Source organism: Ursus americanus, chromosome 5 (assembly GCF_024610735.1).
Source record: "Ursus americanus isolate L20-20 chromosome 5, mUrsAme1.1.p, whole genome shotgun sequence".
NCBI classification, from domain to species: domain Eukaryota; kingdom Metazoa; phylum Chordata; class Mammalia; order Carnivora; family Ursidae; genus Ursus; species Ursus americanus.
In genome coordinates, this window is record NC_142131.1 from 87,089,046 (window position 1) to 87,105,300 (window position 16,255).

The 16,255-nt window shown below is 38.6% G+C and overlaps 1 protein-coding gene across 1 annotated transcript in view; it reads right to left on the bottom strand.

Annotated features, from left to right (window-relative positions):
• The window catches only part of GCSAML (germinal center associated signaling and motility like), a 52,011-nt gene extending 47,111 nt beyond the window's left edge, over positions 1-4,900 (bottom strand). The window contains exon 1 of the mRNA XM_045803959.2: positions 4,748-4,900. Within this exon, the coding sequence (XP_045659915.2) occupies positions 4,748-4,776 (29 nt within the window). The 5' untranslated portion in view covers positions 4,777-4,900. The remainder of the gene's footprint in view (positions 1-4,747) is intronic.
• Between the last annotated feature and the right edge of the window lie 11,355 nt (positions 4,901-16,255).

The window sequence follows — 16,255 nt, forward strand, 5'->3', positions numbered from 1 at the left end:
TGTATGAGCTCCAAGCAATGCTGCTAACCTGCTTCCCAAAGTTCACCAATAATTTGCTGAGAGAATATAAGAACACTAATTTAAAGGGATAAATGCACCCCTATGTTTATTGCAGCATTATCTACAATAATCAAACTATGGAAGCAGCCCAAGTATTCATCAACTGATGAATGGATAAAGAAGATGCGGTGTATATGTACAGTGGAATATTACTCAGCCATAAAAAAGAATGACGTCTTGCCGTTTGCAATAACATGAATGGAGCTAAAGAGTATAATGCCAAGAAAAATAAGTCAATCCAAGAAAAACAAATATCATATGATTTCACTCATATGTGGAATTTAAGAAACAAAACAAATGAGCAAAGGGGAAAAAATAAGAAAGACAAATCAAGAAACAGATTGTTAATGACAGAGAACAAACTGATGACTACCAGAGGGGAGATGGGGGAGGGGATGGGTTGAATAGGTGATGAGGATTAAGGAGGGCACTTGTTATGAGCACAGGGTGATGTATGGCAATGTTGAATTACTATATTGTGCACCTGAAACTAATCTAATACTGTATGTTAACTAACTGAAATTAAAATGAAAACTTTAAAAAAGGAACCCAAATAATATCCATATATTCCAATTAATTAATAGCTGTCTAAAATCCTTTTAACCTCTAGGATTTTTTTCCCCTCTTGTTTACCTCCCTTGGAATTTATCTGTTAAAGAAATGTTCTGGATTTTGCTGGTTGTATCTGTATGCTATTGTTTGAAATACATTTCAAATTAAAATTTCCAATTGTTTCAAATATTCTTGTAAGTTGTGGTTATATCTAGATACTTGATCAAATTCAGGGTTGATATTGGAGAAGAAGGATACTCCATAGGTGGTTTGTGGACTTTCCTCAGAAGACACATTATTTTCACCCTACTTTATTAAGATATAACTGACAAATAAAATTGTTCAGTAATATAAAAAAATTACTACAGACCAAACAAATAATTAGTAATAATAACAATAATAATAATAATAATATGGTTCACCAATGAAAGGAGTGCTCTAGACAGAAACTACCCATATTTTACTTACTGAGAATAAAATACCTCCATCACCAGTAAACATATCCAACTATGCAATTCACATTTATTTATTTATTTATTTATTCACTTACTTGCTTATTGATTGATTTCACAATCATAGTACATGAGGGTAATAACAACAACCACGTCATATAGTAGTTATGGAAAAATAATGAGATAACCCTGTGAGATTATTAACACTATGTGGGCAGAGAGAAACCTGAAATGATCATCACTTGTTATTATCAGTGCAAGTTGCTACTGTGTTCAGCCCTGTGAATTCCTTGAGTGCCACTGAATCTGGCTGCTGGGAAGTGTGTAGGAATGTGGGACTGCAGAGGTCTCATTCACAGATACCCACAGTGAGACCCTTGGAGTCAATGTCCTCCTCTATCCTCTTTGTGTCTGTATGGATTTTAAAATAGAACTGAAACTGATATCACACTGTATGTTAACTAACTGGAATTTAAATAAAAACTTAAAAAACAAACAGAACCGAAACCCAGCAAATGGACTTCTCCAGAAAGTCAGGCCTAGGACCCTAAGCAGAGAGTAATGGCTGAAGAGCAGAATGAGAAGGAGTCTTTGTAACTTCAAATGTGAGCAAACCAAAACATTTCCACCTCTCTGAGTCTAAATGGCTTCACTACAACATGGTTGAATTGAAGAAGCATTCTCTCGCTGCTTTAATATTTATAAAGTAAAAGTCCATGGCTGTTTCCAAAGACCGCTGTCTCTATCAGAATATGGTAACAGATGTATATCAGAAAATTTAACAACCAATTCAGAAAGGGAGATAATTAAATGTGGAAAGTTCCTCTAAGTCTCCATATTCTGAAGCAGATCATTTTGTCCTCTGCTTCCCTCAAGTTAGAAATACACATGCTTTTTCAGAATAGCCAAAATTCATTTATAGAAAACCTTTCTGTAGAGCATAAGCACAAGTTTCAGGGATGCCCAAGTTTTAAAGGCACTGTCACTGTAATCAAAGGATCCATAATCTAAGACTTGTACATGTGTAATAATGACACTAGGTAGAATATGGTTAGTGTCATAAATGCATATAAACCATTTATAAGTCATAAAAATGTGAAAGAATAATTCCTGGCAAAGATCAGGAAGATGTCACATTTGGCCAGGGCATTGCAGAATTAATATTTTGACAAGTAAAGATGGTTGAAAATGTACTTTGAAGTAAGAGTTTTGATAGCCAAGCTTGAAGTCAAAAGATGACCCAGTGGTCAGATTGACAAGGGTATAAGGTCCATGTGATATATTTATGGCAGAAAGGGCAGAAAAGTATATTTAACCAAATTAATTTTACTTTCTTTAAATCCCTGTTTTGTTCTAAGTTCTAGGGAGACATAGGGACTGCAAAGATATATTCAAGGCAACAATTATCCTTGAGAGATTCTCTACTAAACAGAAAACAGTTGATCAGAGGCTCATAGCCAAGACAGGTGGTGGAGGCAATGCCCAAAGTGAAAAGAGAACAAGAAGAAGGGAGTTATTAAAACAGAATATGTAAGACCTTAAATTCCAAAATAGATGGTCTACACTTTACATGTCAAGTAGTGGGAAATGGATGTTCTCTGAAACACGGGAGTAATGTGATTAGAGTTTTGCCACGGGCAGATCCATCTAGTTGTGTTAAAGAACACAAATGAATGGTCAAAGGGTACATTAAAAGGTGCTCAACATCACTAATCATCAGGGAAATGCACATCAAAACCACAACAAGTTATCACCTCATCCCTGTCAGATAGCTACCATCAAGAAGAGAAGAGGTATCAAGTGTTGGCAAGGATGTAAAGAAAAGGGAACCGTTTTATACTATTGGTAGAAATAGAAATTGATCTAGCCACTATGGAAAACAATTTTTTAAATTAAAAATGGGACTACCATAAGATCCAGCAATCCCAGTTCTGGATATAGAGCCAAAGGAAATGCATACAGGGTATCAAAAAGATACCAGTACCATGTTTACTGAAAAATTATTCACAATAGCCAAGATATGGAAACAATCTAAGCATCTGCCAATGGATGAATGAATAAAGAAGATGTGGCAGATAGATGATAGATAAATGATAGATGATGATAATGATGATAGATAGATGATAGATTAGATAGATTGATTGATAGATGATAGATAGATAGATAGATAGATAGATAGATATGATGGATGGATATATGGATATATGGGTAGTCCATATATATTATTCAGCCATGAGAAAAAAAGAAATCCTTCCATTTGTGACAACATGGCATGGCATGGCATGGCATGGCATGGCATGGCATGAACTTGAGGGCATTATGCTAAGTGAAAAAGTCAGACAGAGAAAGACAAATATCACTTCTATGTGGAATTTTAAAAAGCTAACTCTTAGGAACAGAGGGTAGAATAGTGGTTATCAGGGCTGGAGGTGGAGGCTTTAGGGAGATACTGTTTAAGAGTACAAACTTGCAACTCATAGATAAATAAGTCCTGAAGATCTAATGCACAAATAGTTATTATAATCAGCAACATGGTATTGTAAATTTAAAACTTTCTAAGTAACTAGATCTTAATTATTCCAATCACAAAAAGAAGTGATAATTTATGTGATGTATAGAGGTGTTGGCTAATACTATGGTAGTAATCATATTGCAATATATACATGTATCAAACCAACGAGTTGTACACTTTAAACTTATATAATGTTATATGTCAATTATATCTTAATTTTTTTTAAAAATCTAGTCATTATATAATATAATAAGACTGGAAGGAGTTAGGGTGAGTGGATGGGAGAGTGGTGTGCTATAAAGACAATCCTTTAAGATTAAGCAAGCTGTAAGAAGAATACTGTCTGTTTTCCATATCTATTCTACAACTTCAAAAGCATTCGAGGGGCACATGGGTGGCTCAGTCGGTTAAGTGTCTGCCTTTGGCTCAGGTCATGATCCCCCTGGGATCAAGTCCCACGTTGGGCTCCCTGCTCAGGAGGGAACCTGTTTCTCCCTCACCCGCCACCTGCCACTCCTCCTGCTTGTGCACTCTCTCTCTGTGTCAAATAAATATATAAAATCTTAAAAAAAAGAAAACCATTCAAAGATGAGGAAGGCTAAAAATCAGTACTTAAAAGCATTTGAGTACATTATTTTGCATCCATAATTTTCAAGAATCTGTTTATTCTCATGCAGACCCCATGAAGTTGATGAACGGGAAGTTAAACCGTATACTCAGATGAAGATAGAAATGTATGGAAAGATCCAAGTGACTACAGACTAGGGTTTCTGGATAAAATGCAGAACGCACAGTTAAATTTGAGTTTCAGATAATCAACAATTTGTTTAGCATAACTATGACCCATGCAATAATGCTCCAAATATTGCATAAGGCATATTTACACTAAAACAACAACAACAACAAAAAAAAGAGTTTGTTTATTTGAAATTCAAATCTGACTTGGCAACCTGTTATTTTTTTTCTAAATCTGGCCACCTACCATAGTTCCAAAGTAAGGCAAAAAGAGTGAGTAAACTGAGGTGGCGAGGGGTCACTCTGTGTTCTGAAAGAATGCTGTCTTCAGGTCCAAACCTCTTAAAGCACCACTGTCTCACTGTTCCAAATGCATACACCCAGGCTCCTGCTCCCTGTTCTTCCAACGAAGGGCCCTGCCCAGCTTCAGTCTTACCTGAATTCTCTCAGGAGGTAATTCCCCATTCTTTCACTGTGACTCTGCTTTTCAGCTCCTGAGTTTCACTCCACTTTCGGCAGTGATGGGCACAATATGAGGCAGGACTTTGCATCTGACCACTGGCTTGTACTCCTACCAACCATGAGCTGCCAAGGGACAGGCATGGTAGAGAAGGCAGGAAACATTCTGAAGGGGAGGGGAGAAGAAAGGCATGTGGGTAAAAAAAAAAAAATCAGGCTGAGAGAATAAATCTAACACTCCGGGTCCACTTTGCTTTCAAGGGAACTCCAGGATTGGAGAATCAGAAGAGGTAGGGACTTTCCAATTCTTCAGAAAGCTTAGATCTCCAGAATACCAATATTCCGTCCTCTTCCACACACACAAAAAGAAAGCCTCTTGTAAGGAAAAAAAAAGTTAGAAATAAAACCTGTTTGCTCCTCAGGTTATAAAAATTGAATCAAATGTAAATGTCTCTCCTAAAAGCTCTGATACTTCAAAAAATAATAATAATAAAATGGGAAAGAAAGAGAAAAAGAATATGAAAATAGAAGAGTATTGATGTTACATAAACTAGGTCAAGGAGTAATTGTTCTTCCTGTTGTTGTTCCAAGGCTAGCATGCAATGGGGAAGGAGACAGGGCCTGACAGACCCATCTCCACCATCTGTTCCCCCACTTCCTCCCCTACACTACCCACCAGAGCCACAGAGTACAAGCTGGCCTCAGTGATAATTTCATGCAGGCAATTAGCTGACTGCTGACCCTGATCTGTTGCTGTTGGGGGAATGAAATAGTTTATTCATATTGTTTCTCACCCAATGGGGTGCAGAACAGATTAAAACTTCTCGTTTTTATCCAACATGAAATCGAAGTTGGAAATTATATGTTCATCTAACCCAATGTTTTGTTTTGTTCTGTTTTTAAACCAAATGAAGGTATCAAGTGTGAGGAAGTTTGTTAGAGCTATCCGTTGGCAGTTCTCAGGGGTCTCAAATGCTTTGCAGTCATTTCTAAAATTTGTATTACTATTTTATGTTTCAATCATAGCATGGGAAAAAAGTATTTGAAGCAGGAGTGTCACAAACCCATGCTGGGTTTATGTTTTACCTAACTCATGTTCGAGAACCTATGTACTAAAACCCTGCATCCCAAACTTTCACATCTTACCAATCCTCAGAGGGCTCTGTTAAAATACTAATTCTGACTCTGTCAAACTAGAATAAACATTCTGCCTTTCTAACAAGCTCTTGCTCTTCCTTTGAGTAGCTAGACACTAGGTCAGCAGCCCTCAGAGCATGGTCCCAGACTGGCAACACCAGCTTCACCTGAACTTACTAGAAATACAAATTCTCAGGTCCTAACTCACACATACCTGCTGAATCAGAAACTCTGTGAGTAGAATCCTCCTGTTGCCTGCTGAAATTTGAGAAGCACTGCAATCAGCTTTTGTTCTGATTACTCATGGAAAAAGTCATTAACGCACAAATGCTCAGTTAAGTAGGTCCCTGTTGGGTTTCAGACACTAAATTGCCAGGAATGGCCAGCAATCCCTGTGCCATCGGATGAAAGATTACTACAAACTTTGCTGTAAAAAAGAGAAGACAAGGGGATCAACACTCAGAGGCAAAGACTCTTTGCTCTTCTTTGCTCCCACTTTTATTGGTCCTTCAGGATAATCACAAATCCTTATCACTGTTTCTCAGCATGTGATGTGTGACCAGGGGTCTCCCTGGAACAGGAGGATCTGTTTACAGGAAAGATATGAGATGCTAATCTTCTGGTTCTACGAGTTCTGCTAAACATAGCCTAAGGGACAATGTGTACATCTCTTAGATCACAGGTCAGCTATTTGGGCTAAGAAAGCTTCTGGGAAGGCAACTCCCCATGGCATTCCAATGGCAGAGTGGTCACGCAGGCCTCCGCATTCCAAAAACCTATATGCCCTTCTCCAAAACCTTCCATCGCTCCCCTCTCTGTGTTACATTTTAGCAAGCCAGGTATTATGACTGATTTCATGCTCTACATTAACCCCAACACTAAATGATAGAGATGTGGTTACTCAGAATATTTTTAGTTTCCTCAGCCTCTTTAACTCCCCTTTCTGTTCACACTAGCATGAATCTATCTGGAAAAGGACAAGACTTTAATTCCACTACCAGTGTCTAACCAGTGGACATCCTGGAACTCATCCTCTTCTGTAGGATGGATAGGACATAAGGAAGTGAGTTTTAGAGAACTGTAAAGTGTTCTGCAGGAATGCTGGCAGTGACTATTCATGAACCACAATAGACATGCACACATCCAACTTCATTTGGACGCTCACTGCCATGTAGAAGAGACAGTAGTCTTTTCAATGCCAGTGTTTCAACTTACCCACTGGATGCAAGTCATTTATATCTCTACAGTTCTGTCGGTTAATACCCTCTACTTGTTCGCTATCCTATTTGGCCTCACTACTTAGTCTTCTGCCTATCAACAAGTTCAGGTTTTACACAGACTACTATCCCATGACTCTGATACTCAAACAACTATCATCTAGGTTTGGGCTTTTAAAGTCAGGAATTTTGAATGGGAAAAATCAGTAGCCGAGAATACTTTGTCCAGCAAGGCCATCATTCAGAATAGAAGGAATGGTACAGAGTTTCCCAGGCAAACAAAAACTAAAGGAATTTGTGACTGCTAAACCAGCCCTTCAAGAAATACTAAGCGCACTCTTTGAGGGAGAAGAAGAAAAAACAACAAAGACTACAAAGGAACAGAGAAAATCTGCAGAAACAATGACAAAACAAGTAATAAAATGGCATTAAATATGTATCTATCAACAAGTACTCTGAATATAAATGGACTAAATGCTCCAATCAAAAGACATAAGTTGTCAGAATGGATAACAAAACAAGGCCCAGCCATATGCTGCCTACAAGAGATTCAAGTTAGCCTGAAGACACCTGCAGATTGAGAGTGAGGGGGTGGAGAACCATGTATCATGCTAATTGACATCAAAGGAAAGCCAGAGTAGCAAATGCTTACATCAGACAAACTAGAGTTTAGACCAGAGACTAACAACAGATGAAGAAGGGTACTGTATCATAATAAAAGGGAGCATCCATAAAGATCTAAGAATTTTAACTATTTATGCCCCTAACTTGAGGCATCCAAATATATAAAACAATTAATAACAAACACAAAGGAACTTATTCATAATAATACAATAATAGCAGAGGATTTTAATGCCCCACTTACAGCAATGACAGACCAGCTAAGCAGAAGATCAACAAGGAAACAATGGCTTTGAGTGACACACTGGACCACACAGACTTAAAAGATACATTAAGAGCATTTCATTCTAAGCAACAGAATACACATTCGTTTCAAGTGCACATGGGACATTGTCCAGAACAGATCACACTAGGTCACAAATCAGGCAGGCTTCAAGAAGCAACAAAAATATTTAGATCATATCATGCATATTTTCTGAACACAATAATGGGAAGCTTGAAGTCAACCACAAGGAAAAATTTGGAAAGACCACGAATATATGGAGGTTGAAGAACATCTACTAACGGATGAATAGGCCAACCAGGTTGGACATTTCCTGGTTGGAAATTAAAGAGGAAATAAATACATGGCAACAAATGAAAATGAAAACATTATGGTCCAAAACCTTTGGGATACAGCAAAAGTGGCCATAGGAAGGAAGTATAGAGCAATACAGGCTTCCCTCAAGTAGCAAGAAAAATCACAAATAAACAACCTAACTGTACACCTAAAGGACCTAGGAAACAACAACAACAACAAACAACACCTACAGACCACAGAAGAAAAATAATAAAGATTAGAGCAGAAATAAATGATACAGAAACAAATAAAACAAACAAAGAAACAAGCAAACAAAAAAAACCACTGTAGACTAGATTGATGAAACCAGGAGTTCCTTCTTTGAAAAAAATAATAAAATTGATAAACACCTAGCCAGACTTATCAAAAAGAAAGGAGAAAGCACCTAAGTAAATAAAATCACAAAGGAGTGAAGAGAAATAACCAATACCATAGAAGTACAAACAGTTATGAGAATATTATGAAAAATTATATGCAAACAAATTTGACAATCTAAAAGAAATGGATAAATTCTCAGAAACGTACAAACTTCCAAAGCTGAAATGGGAAGAAATAGAAAATGTGAACAGACCAATAACCAGGAAAGGAATTGAATCAGAAATCAAAAATCTCCCAATAAACAAAAGTACAGAGCCAGATGGTTTACCAGGGGGAATTCTACCAAATATTCAAAGAGTTAATACCTATTCTTCTCAAACTGTTCCAAAAAACAGAAAAGGAAGGGAAACTTCCAAATTCATTCCATGAGGCCAGTATTACCCGGATACCATAACAAGACAAAGTCTCCACTAAAAAGAGAACAACATCCTAATGAAACTGGATGCAAAAATTCTCAATAAATTACTAATGACTCAAATCCAGCAGTACGTTAAAAGAATCATTTATCATGATCAAGTGGGATTTATTCCTAGGCTGCAAGGGTGGTTCAATATTCACAAATCAATATAATATGCCATATTAATAAAAGAAAGGATAAAAACCATATGATCCTCTCAATAGATGCAGAAAAAGCATTTAACAAAGTACAACATCCATTCATAATAAAAATCCTCAACAAAGTAGGGATACAGGGAACATACCTCAAACTAGTAAAGGTCATCTACAAAATCCCAGAGCTATTATCATCTTCAGTGGGAAAAAACTGAAAGCTTTTCCTCTACAGTTGGAAAAAAGAAAGGGATGTCCACTCTCACCTCTGTTACTTAACATAGTACTGGAAGGCCTAACCTTAGCAACCAGACAACAAAAAGAAATAAAAGGGATCCTAATCACAAGGAAGAAGTGAAATGTTTTGAAGGTGACATTGATGACTGAACGGAAGGCAAGCTGAGGACAAAGCAGAAGCTGACACCCTGCAACCCCCCCCCCCCCATGGGATGTATGTGACATTCCTCAGGCACTCCTGGCTGCCCTAAAGGACAAAGAAACAGTCCTTACTACCTACAGCCCATTGACAAGTCCTTGAAACAGGCATGGTGACATTCCTCTAAGAACTCAGCTGCCTCGATGTTAATACTTTGCTAAGGGCAAAAGGCAGTCCTAGCCTGACCCCCTCCCCTCCACCAAGATCCTGTAAGTCTACTTTAATGTATAAAAATTCCTTTGGAAACTTCCTTTATCTCTAACCCCCCAAGATACGTATTGGCAATCACCCCCCAAGCATATGGCCCACCGATATACATCTGAAGGGTCTCATGACTCAGGTTTTATTAGACAGTAATAAACGACCTTTTCCCAACAACAGCTAGCCCCCTCAAGGTCCTGGAAACCTTGCTTCCAAAATTCCTTAGAGACTTACGCTATCCCTAACCCCCTCCCAACTTGAGGGTATATAATGGGCCATTCCTCACAACCCCGGGGCAGCAGCTCTTTCTGCCCATGGGTCCTGTCCCCGTGCTTTAATAAGCCACCATTTTGCACCAAAGATGTCTCAAGAATTCTTTCTTGGTCATCGGCTCCAGACCCCACCCCACTGAACCTCACTTATATTCCCCAACCTCATCAACATGATATTCTACATAGAAAACCCAAAAGACTTCACCAAAAAATTGCTAGAACTGATACTCAAATTCAGTAAAGTCACAGGATACAAAATCAATGTGCAGAAATCTGTTGCACTTCTATACACCAATAATGAAGCAGCAGAAAGAGAAATCAAGGAATTGATCAGATTTACAATAGCACCAAAAACTGCAAGAAAACTAGGAAAAAACCTAACCAAAGAGGAAAATATATGTACTCTGAAAACTATAAAACACTGGTGAAAGAAATTGAGGATGACACAACACAATGGGAAGACATTCCATGCTCACGGACTGGAAGAACCAATATTGTCAAAATGTCTACCCAAAGCAATCAACACATTTAATGCAATCCCTATCAAAATAGCACCAGCATTTTTAACAGAGAACAAATAATTCTAAAATTTGTATGGAACCACAAAAGACCCCAAATAGCCAAAGCAATCTTGAAAAAGAAAAGCAAAGCTGGAGGCGTCACAATTCCAGACTTCAAGGTACATTACAAAGCTGTAATCATCAAGACAGCATGGTACTGGCACAAAAACTGACACATAGATCAATGGAACAGAATAGAGACCCCAGAAATGGACCCACAACTGTATGGTCAACAAATCTTGGATGAAGCAGGAAAGAATATCTAATGGGAAACAGTCTCTTCAACAAATGGCATTGGGAAAACTGGAAAGCAACATGCAGAATGAAACTGGACCACTTTCTTATACCATACACAAAAATAAATCCAAAATGGATTAAAGACCTAAATTTGAGACAATAAACCATTAAAATCCTAGAGAAGACCGCAGGCAGCAACCTCTTCAGCTGTAGAAACTTCCTACTAGATAAGTCTCCTGAGGCAAGTGAAACAAAAGTCAAAATGAACTATTCGCACTTCATCAAGATAAAATCTTGTGCTCGTCAAAGGAAACAATGAACACGACTAAAAGGCAGCCTATGGAATGGGAGAAGATAATTGCAAATGACATATCAGATAAAGGGTTAGAACCTAATGATACAAAGAATACATAAAACCCAACACCCAAAAAACAAATAATCAATTAAAAATGAGCAGAAGCAGGGCACCTGGGAGGCTCAGTAGGTTAAGCGTCTGCCTCCAGCTCGGGTCATTACGCTGGAGTCCAGGGATTGAGCCCTGCATTGGGCTCCCGGCTCAGCGGGGCGTCTGCTTCTCCCTTTGCCCTTCACTCTGCTTGTGCTCTCTCTCTCTTGCTCTCTTCTCAAATAAATAAATAAAATCTTTTTAAAAAATGAGAAGACATGAACAGACATTTTTCCAAAGAAAACATACAGATGGCCAACAGACACATGAAAAGATGCTTAACATCACTCAGCAACAGGGAAATACAAATTAAAAGCACAATGAGATACTGATGAGGGAACAGAAAGCAGAAACTGACACTTTGCAACCCCCCACCCCCATGGGATGTGTGTGACATTCCTCAGGCACTCGTGGCTGCCCTAAAGGACAAAGAAATACTTAACTTATAGAGACCACAATCCTGTAAGACTTGAATCTCCCTCAGTTTACAAATGTCTAAGCAGTTTACAAGAGCAAAGCATTTCTCAGTAACCTAGCTTCCAGAAGGAAATGTAGATACAATTAAATGTCCTTATAATCTGCAGCCTCCAGGAAGTTCCCAACTATCTTCATGTTAATGCCTTACTAGAGCGTAAACAACCTTAACTTGACCATGGCCAGGCCTCCAGTATCCTGTGAGTCTTCTTTAACATATGAAAGTACTTTCTCAACCTCCCTTTTTCCTTACCTCCCCCAACCCCAGAGTGTATAATCAGCCACCTCTTACTACCTGGGGGCAGCAGCTCTTTCTGCCTATGGGTCCTGTCCCCGTGCTTAATAAACCACCATTTTGCACCAAAGACGTCTCAAGAATTCTTTCCTGGTCGTCGGCTCTGGACTCCACCCCACTGAACCTCACCTATATTCCAAAACCTCATCAATACTACCGCACACCTGTCAGAATGGCTAAAATTAACAACTCTACAACAGGTGTTGGTGAGGATACAGAGAAAGGGGACCCCTCTTACACTGTTGGTGGGAATGCAAGCTGGTGCAGCCACTCTGGAAACAGTATGGAGGTTCCTCAAAGTTAAAAATAGAGCTACCCTATGACCCAGCAATTTCACTAGGTATTTACCCAAAGGACACAAAAACACTGATTCAAAGGGATATAGGCACCCTGATGTTTATAGCAGCACTGATGAGGTTGTGGGATTCAGGTGAGGTTCAGTGGGGTGCAGTCCAGAGCCAACGACCAAGAAAGAATTCTTGAGACGCCTTTGGTGCAAAATTGGTGGTTTATTAAAGCATGGGGACAGGACCCGTGGGCAGAAAGAGATGCGCTGCAGTTGTGAGAGGTGGCTGATTATCTACTATGGGGCTGGGGGAGGTGAGGAAAAAAGGGAGGTTGAGAAAGTACTTTCATGTAAAAGAAGACTTGAAAGATATCAGAGGCCTTGCCATTGTCAAGTTAAGGTTGTTGACCCCTTTAGAAGGTGTTGATAGTAAGATAGTTGGGAGCTTCCCAGGGGAATGTTACTTTCCTCCTATCACGTGTCCTTGTCAGTGGGCTGCAGGTTTAAAAGAAATTCCATTTCACTTACATTTCCTTCTGCCTCAGCTTCCCTCAATTTTATGGGGGGAAGGTAACGTTAGGGCTTCAGGAAACTGAATTACGGGTCTCTGGAAGTTAGACTATTGATAAGAAAGCTTCTTCCTTGTAAATCACTAGGACATGTGTAAACTGAGGGAGACTCAGGTCTTGCAGGATTGTGATCTGTCAGTTAACCATTTGTTTTTCCTTAGCCTTAGGGCAGCCAGGAGTGCCTGAGGAATGTCACTTACATCCCTTCGGGTGGGGGGGGGGGGTGTTGCAGGGCCTCAGTTTCTGTCCTCAGCTTGCCTTCTGTTCCCTCATCAGCACTATCAACAATAGTCAAATTATTGGAAAGAGCCCAAATGACCATCAACTGATGAACAAACTGGTTGTTTCCAGAGGGGTGGTGGGTGGGTGATGGGTTAAACATGCAATGGGGATGAAGGAGGGCATTTGTGGTGAGCACGGAGTGTTACATGTAAGTGATGAATCACTAAATTGTACTCCTGGAACTAATATTACACTGTATGTTAACTAACTGGAATTTAAATAAAAACTTGAAACTTGAAACAAAAAAAAAAAGAAAAAGAAAGAAAAAAAAGGAAGAAGAGAAGGAGAAGAAGAAGAAGAAGAAGAAGAAGAAGAAGAAGAAGAAGAAGAAAATAAAAATCTAAGTCCAGTTTGTAAGATAGCCTGCCATTTGTACTCCTAAAAATGCTTTCTAGCTTCCAGACTTTTCTGAAATTTTTCTTTCTCATTTTAAATTATTATAAAAGCTGGGGCACCTGGGTGGCTCAGTCAGTTAAGCATCTGACTCTTGATTTCAGCTCAGGTCATGTCTCAGGGTTGTGAGATCAAGCCTCACGTCTGGCTCCATTCTGGCCATGAAGCCTGCTTGGGATTCTCTCTCTCCTTCTCCCCTTTGCCCCCACCCCCACCCTGTTCTCTTTCTCTCTTAAAAAAAAAATCATTGTTATAACACGGTACACATTCACTGGAATCTAACTTATGCATCTTAACAACCAAATCAAATTATGTTACAGATTATGTTGTATTTATTTGAATAACCCCCACTGATATAGACGTAAGATATCTTCAAATTCTCTACACTACAAATGATGTCACCATAGAATGTCACCACCTTCTCTATAATTCTGGTACATTTGTAAGAAAATATTATAATAGATTCCTAGTGGAATTGCTGTTCAAAAGATATTTATACACTATTTTAAAAATAGAAAGTAAATAGGCTATTAAAATTATTTTTAAATGCTTTCCTATCCCAGAAACTGCTTAAAAAGTCCTCTGTTCCAGGACTGGGGTTTTGTGATATAGTCTTAAAAATAAAAATCATGATCAAGATAAACAAAAACAGGGGCTCCTGGGTGGCTCAGTCGTGAAGCGTCTGCCTTCAGCTCAGGACGTGATCCCAGCGTTCTGGGAACAGCCCCACATCAGGCTCCTCCGCTGGGAGCCTGCTTCTTCCTCTCCCACTCCCCCTGCTTGTGTTCCCTCTCTCACTGGCTGTCTCTATCCCTGTTAAATAAATAAAATATTTAAAAAAAGATAAACAAAAACAAAAACAAACAACCAGATACACACACACACACACACACACACACACACACACACATTTCAATTGTTATAAGTCTCCTTCCTGGCAGTTTCACCAACAAGGAAATTTAACTCATCACAGGACAGGAGATGAGAACTAGGCATCACAGAAAGAAAGACATTGTCAAAACCATCATATCTTCCAACCTAATCTCTTAAGGCTTATTTATCTTTCTTAAAATTCATTTTCTCTCCCCTAAGTGGCCTTTGACCCTTTACTCTCCCTGTTAAGATGGTGCTTTATTGGGGCGCCTGGGTGGCATAGTGGTTAAGCGTCTGCCTTCGGCTCAGGGTGTGATCCCGGCGTTACGGGATCGAGCCCCACATCAGGCTCCTCCGCTAGGAGCCTGCTTCTTCCTCTCCCACTCCCCCTGCTTGTGTTCCCTCTCTCGCTGGCTGTCTCTATCTCTGTCGAATAAATAAATAAAATCTTTAAGAAAAAAAATTTTAAAAAAAGGATGGTGCTTCATTGGATAGTCACTTCTTTTCCGTGATGCCCCATCACGGTAAAATTAAAAATTAATAAATTTGTATACTTTGTCTCCTGTCAATCTGTCTGTTATCAGTTTAATTCATAGGACCCCAGGAAGTAAGTTTTTAATAAAGTTTTTATTAAGTTTTAACTTAAGTTTTTCCTCAATTGCTTGGCTATTCATTATTATTATTATTATTATTATTATTATTATTACTATTTTGTGCCTAAGAATTTTGAAATTAGTCTAATTGGTCCTCATCAGGAATTTGTGGAGAATGTACTTTGGTAGTCATAAAATATTTGCAAATGTAGAAGAAAATTTTCCTATTATGATGCCACTTGCCTGGAATATATCTCAAGCATGTGCTGTATTTCATCCAGTGCTGCTGCCCGTAAATGACCAGAAACTCTGAAGGACACAAAAGTTGAAGCTAACAGTATTGGAGGTTTGAGGAGTCCTGCCCACCATCCCTTTTAGAATCAAGACCTAACTGCAAACATTTGCCTGACTGATGAATGTTGCAATTTGGTTTAACAAACTGTAGAGATTGGTGGCCTTGTTGTGTCTTTCCAGAATGCAAGTGTTCAACCCCCTTATCAAATGTATGATTTGAAAATATCTTCTCCCATTCACCAGGTTGCCTTTTCATTTTATTGAATGTTTTCCTTCACTGTGCAAAAGCTTTTTATTTTGATGAAGTCCCAGTAGTTTAATTTTGCTTCTGTTTCCCTTGCCTTAGGAGACCTATCTAGAAAAATGTTGCTGTGGCCCAGGTCACAGATGGTTTCAAGTCTCACATTTAGGTCTTTAATCCATTTTGAGTTTATTTTTGTGTATGGTGTAAGAAAGTAGCCCAGTTTCACTCTTTTGCATGTAGCTCTCCAGTTTTTCCAATACCATTTACTGAAGAAATTATCTTTTCCTCATTGTAAATCCTTGCCTCCTTTGTCATTAATTAATTGACCATATATTTTACATATTAACCATTATCATTACTACATTATCAATACTACAAAAAAGTCATAGTAATGAAACCAGTACTGACATAAAAAGACAATGGGACAGAATAGAGGGCCCAGAAATAAATCCACAATTGTATAGTCAACACCAAAATAAACAAACAATATGATTTTTAAAATGGGCAGAG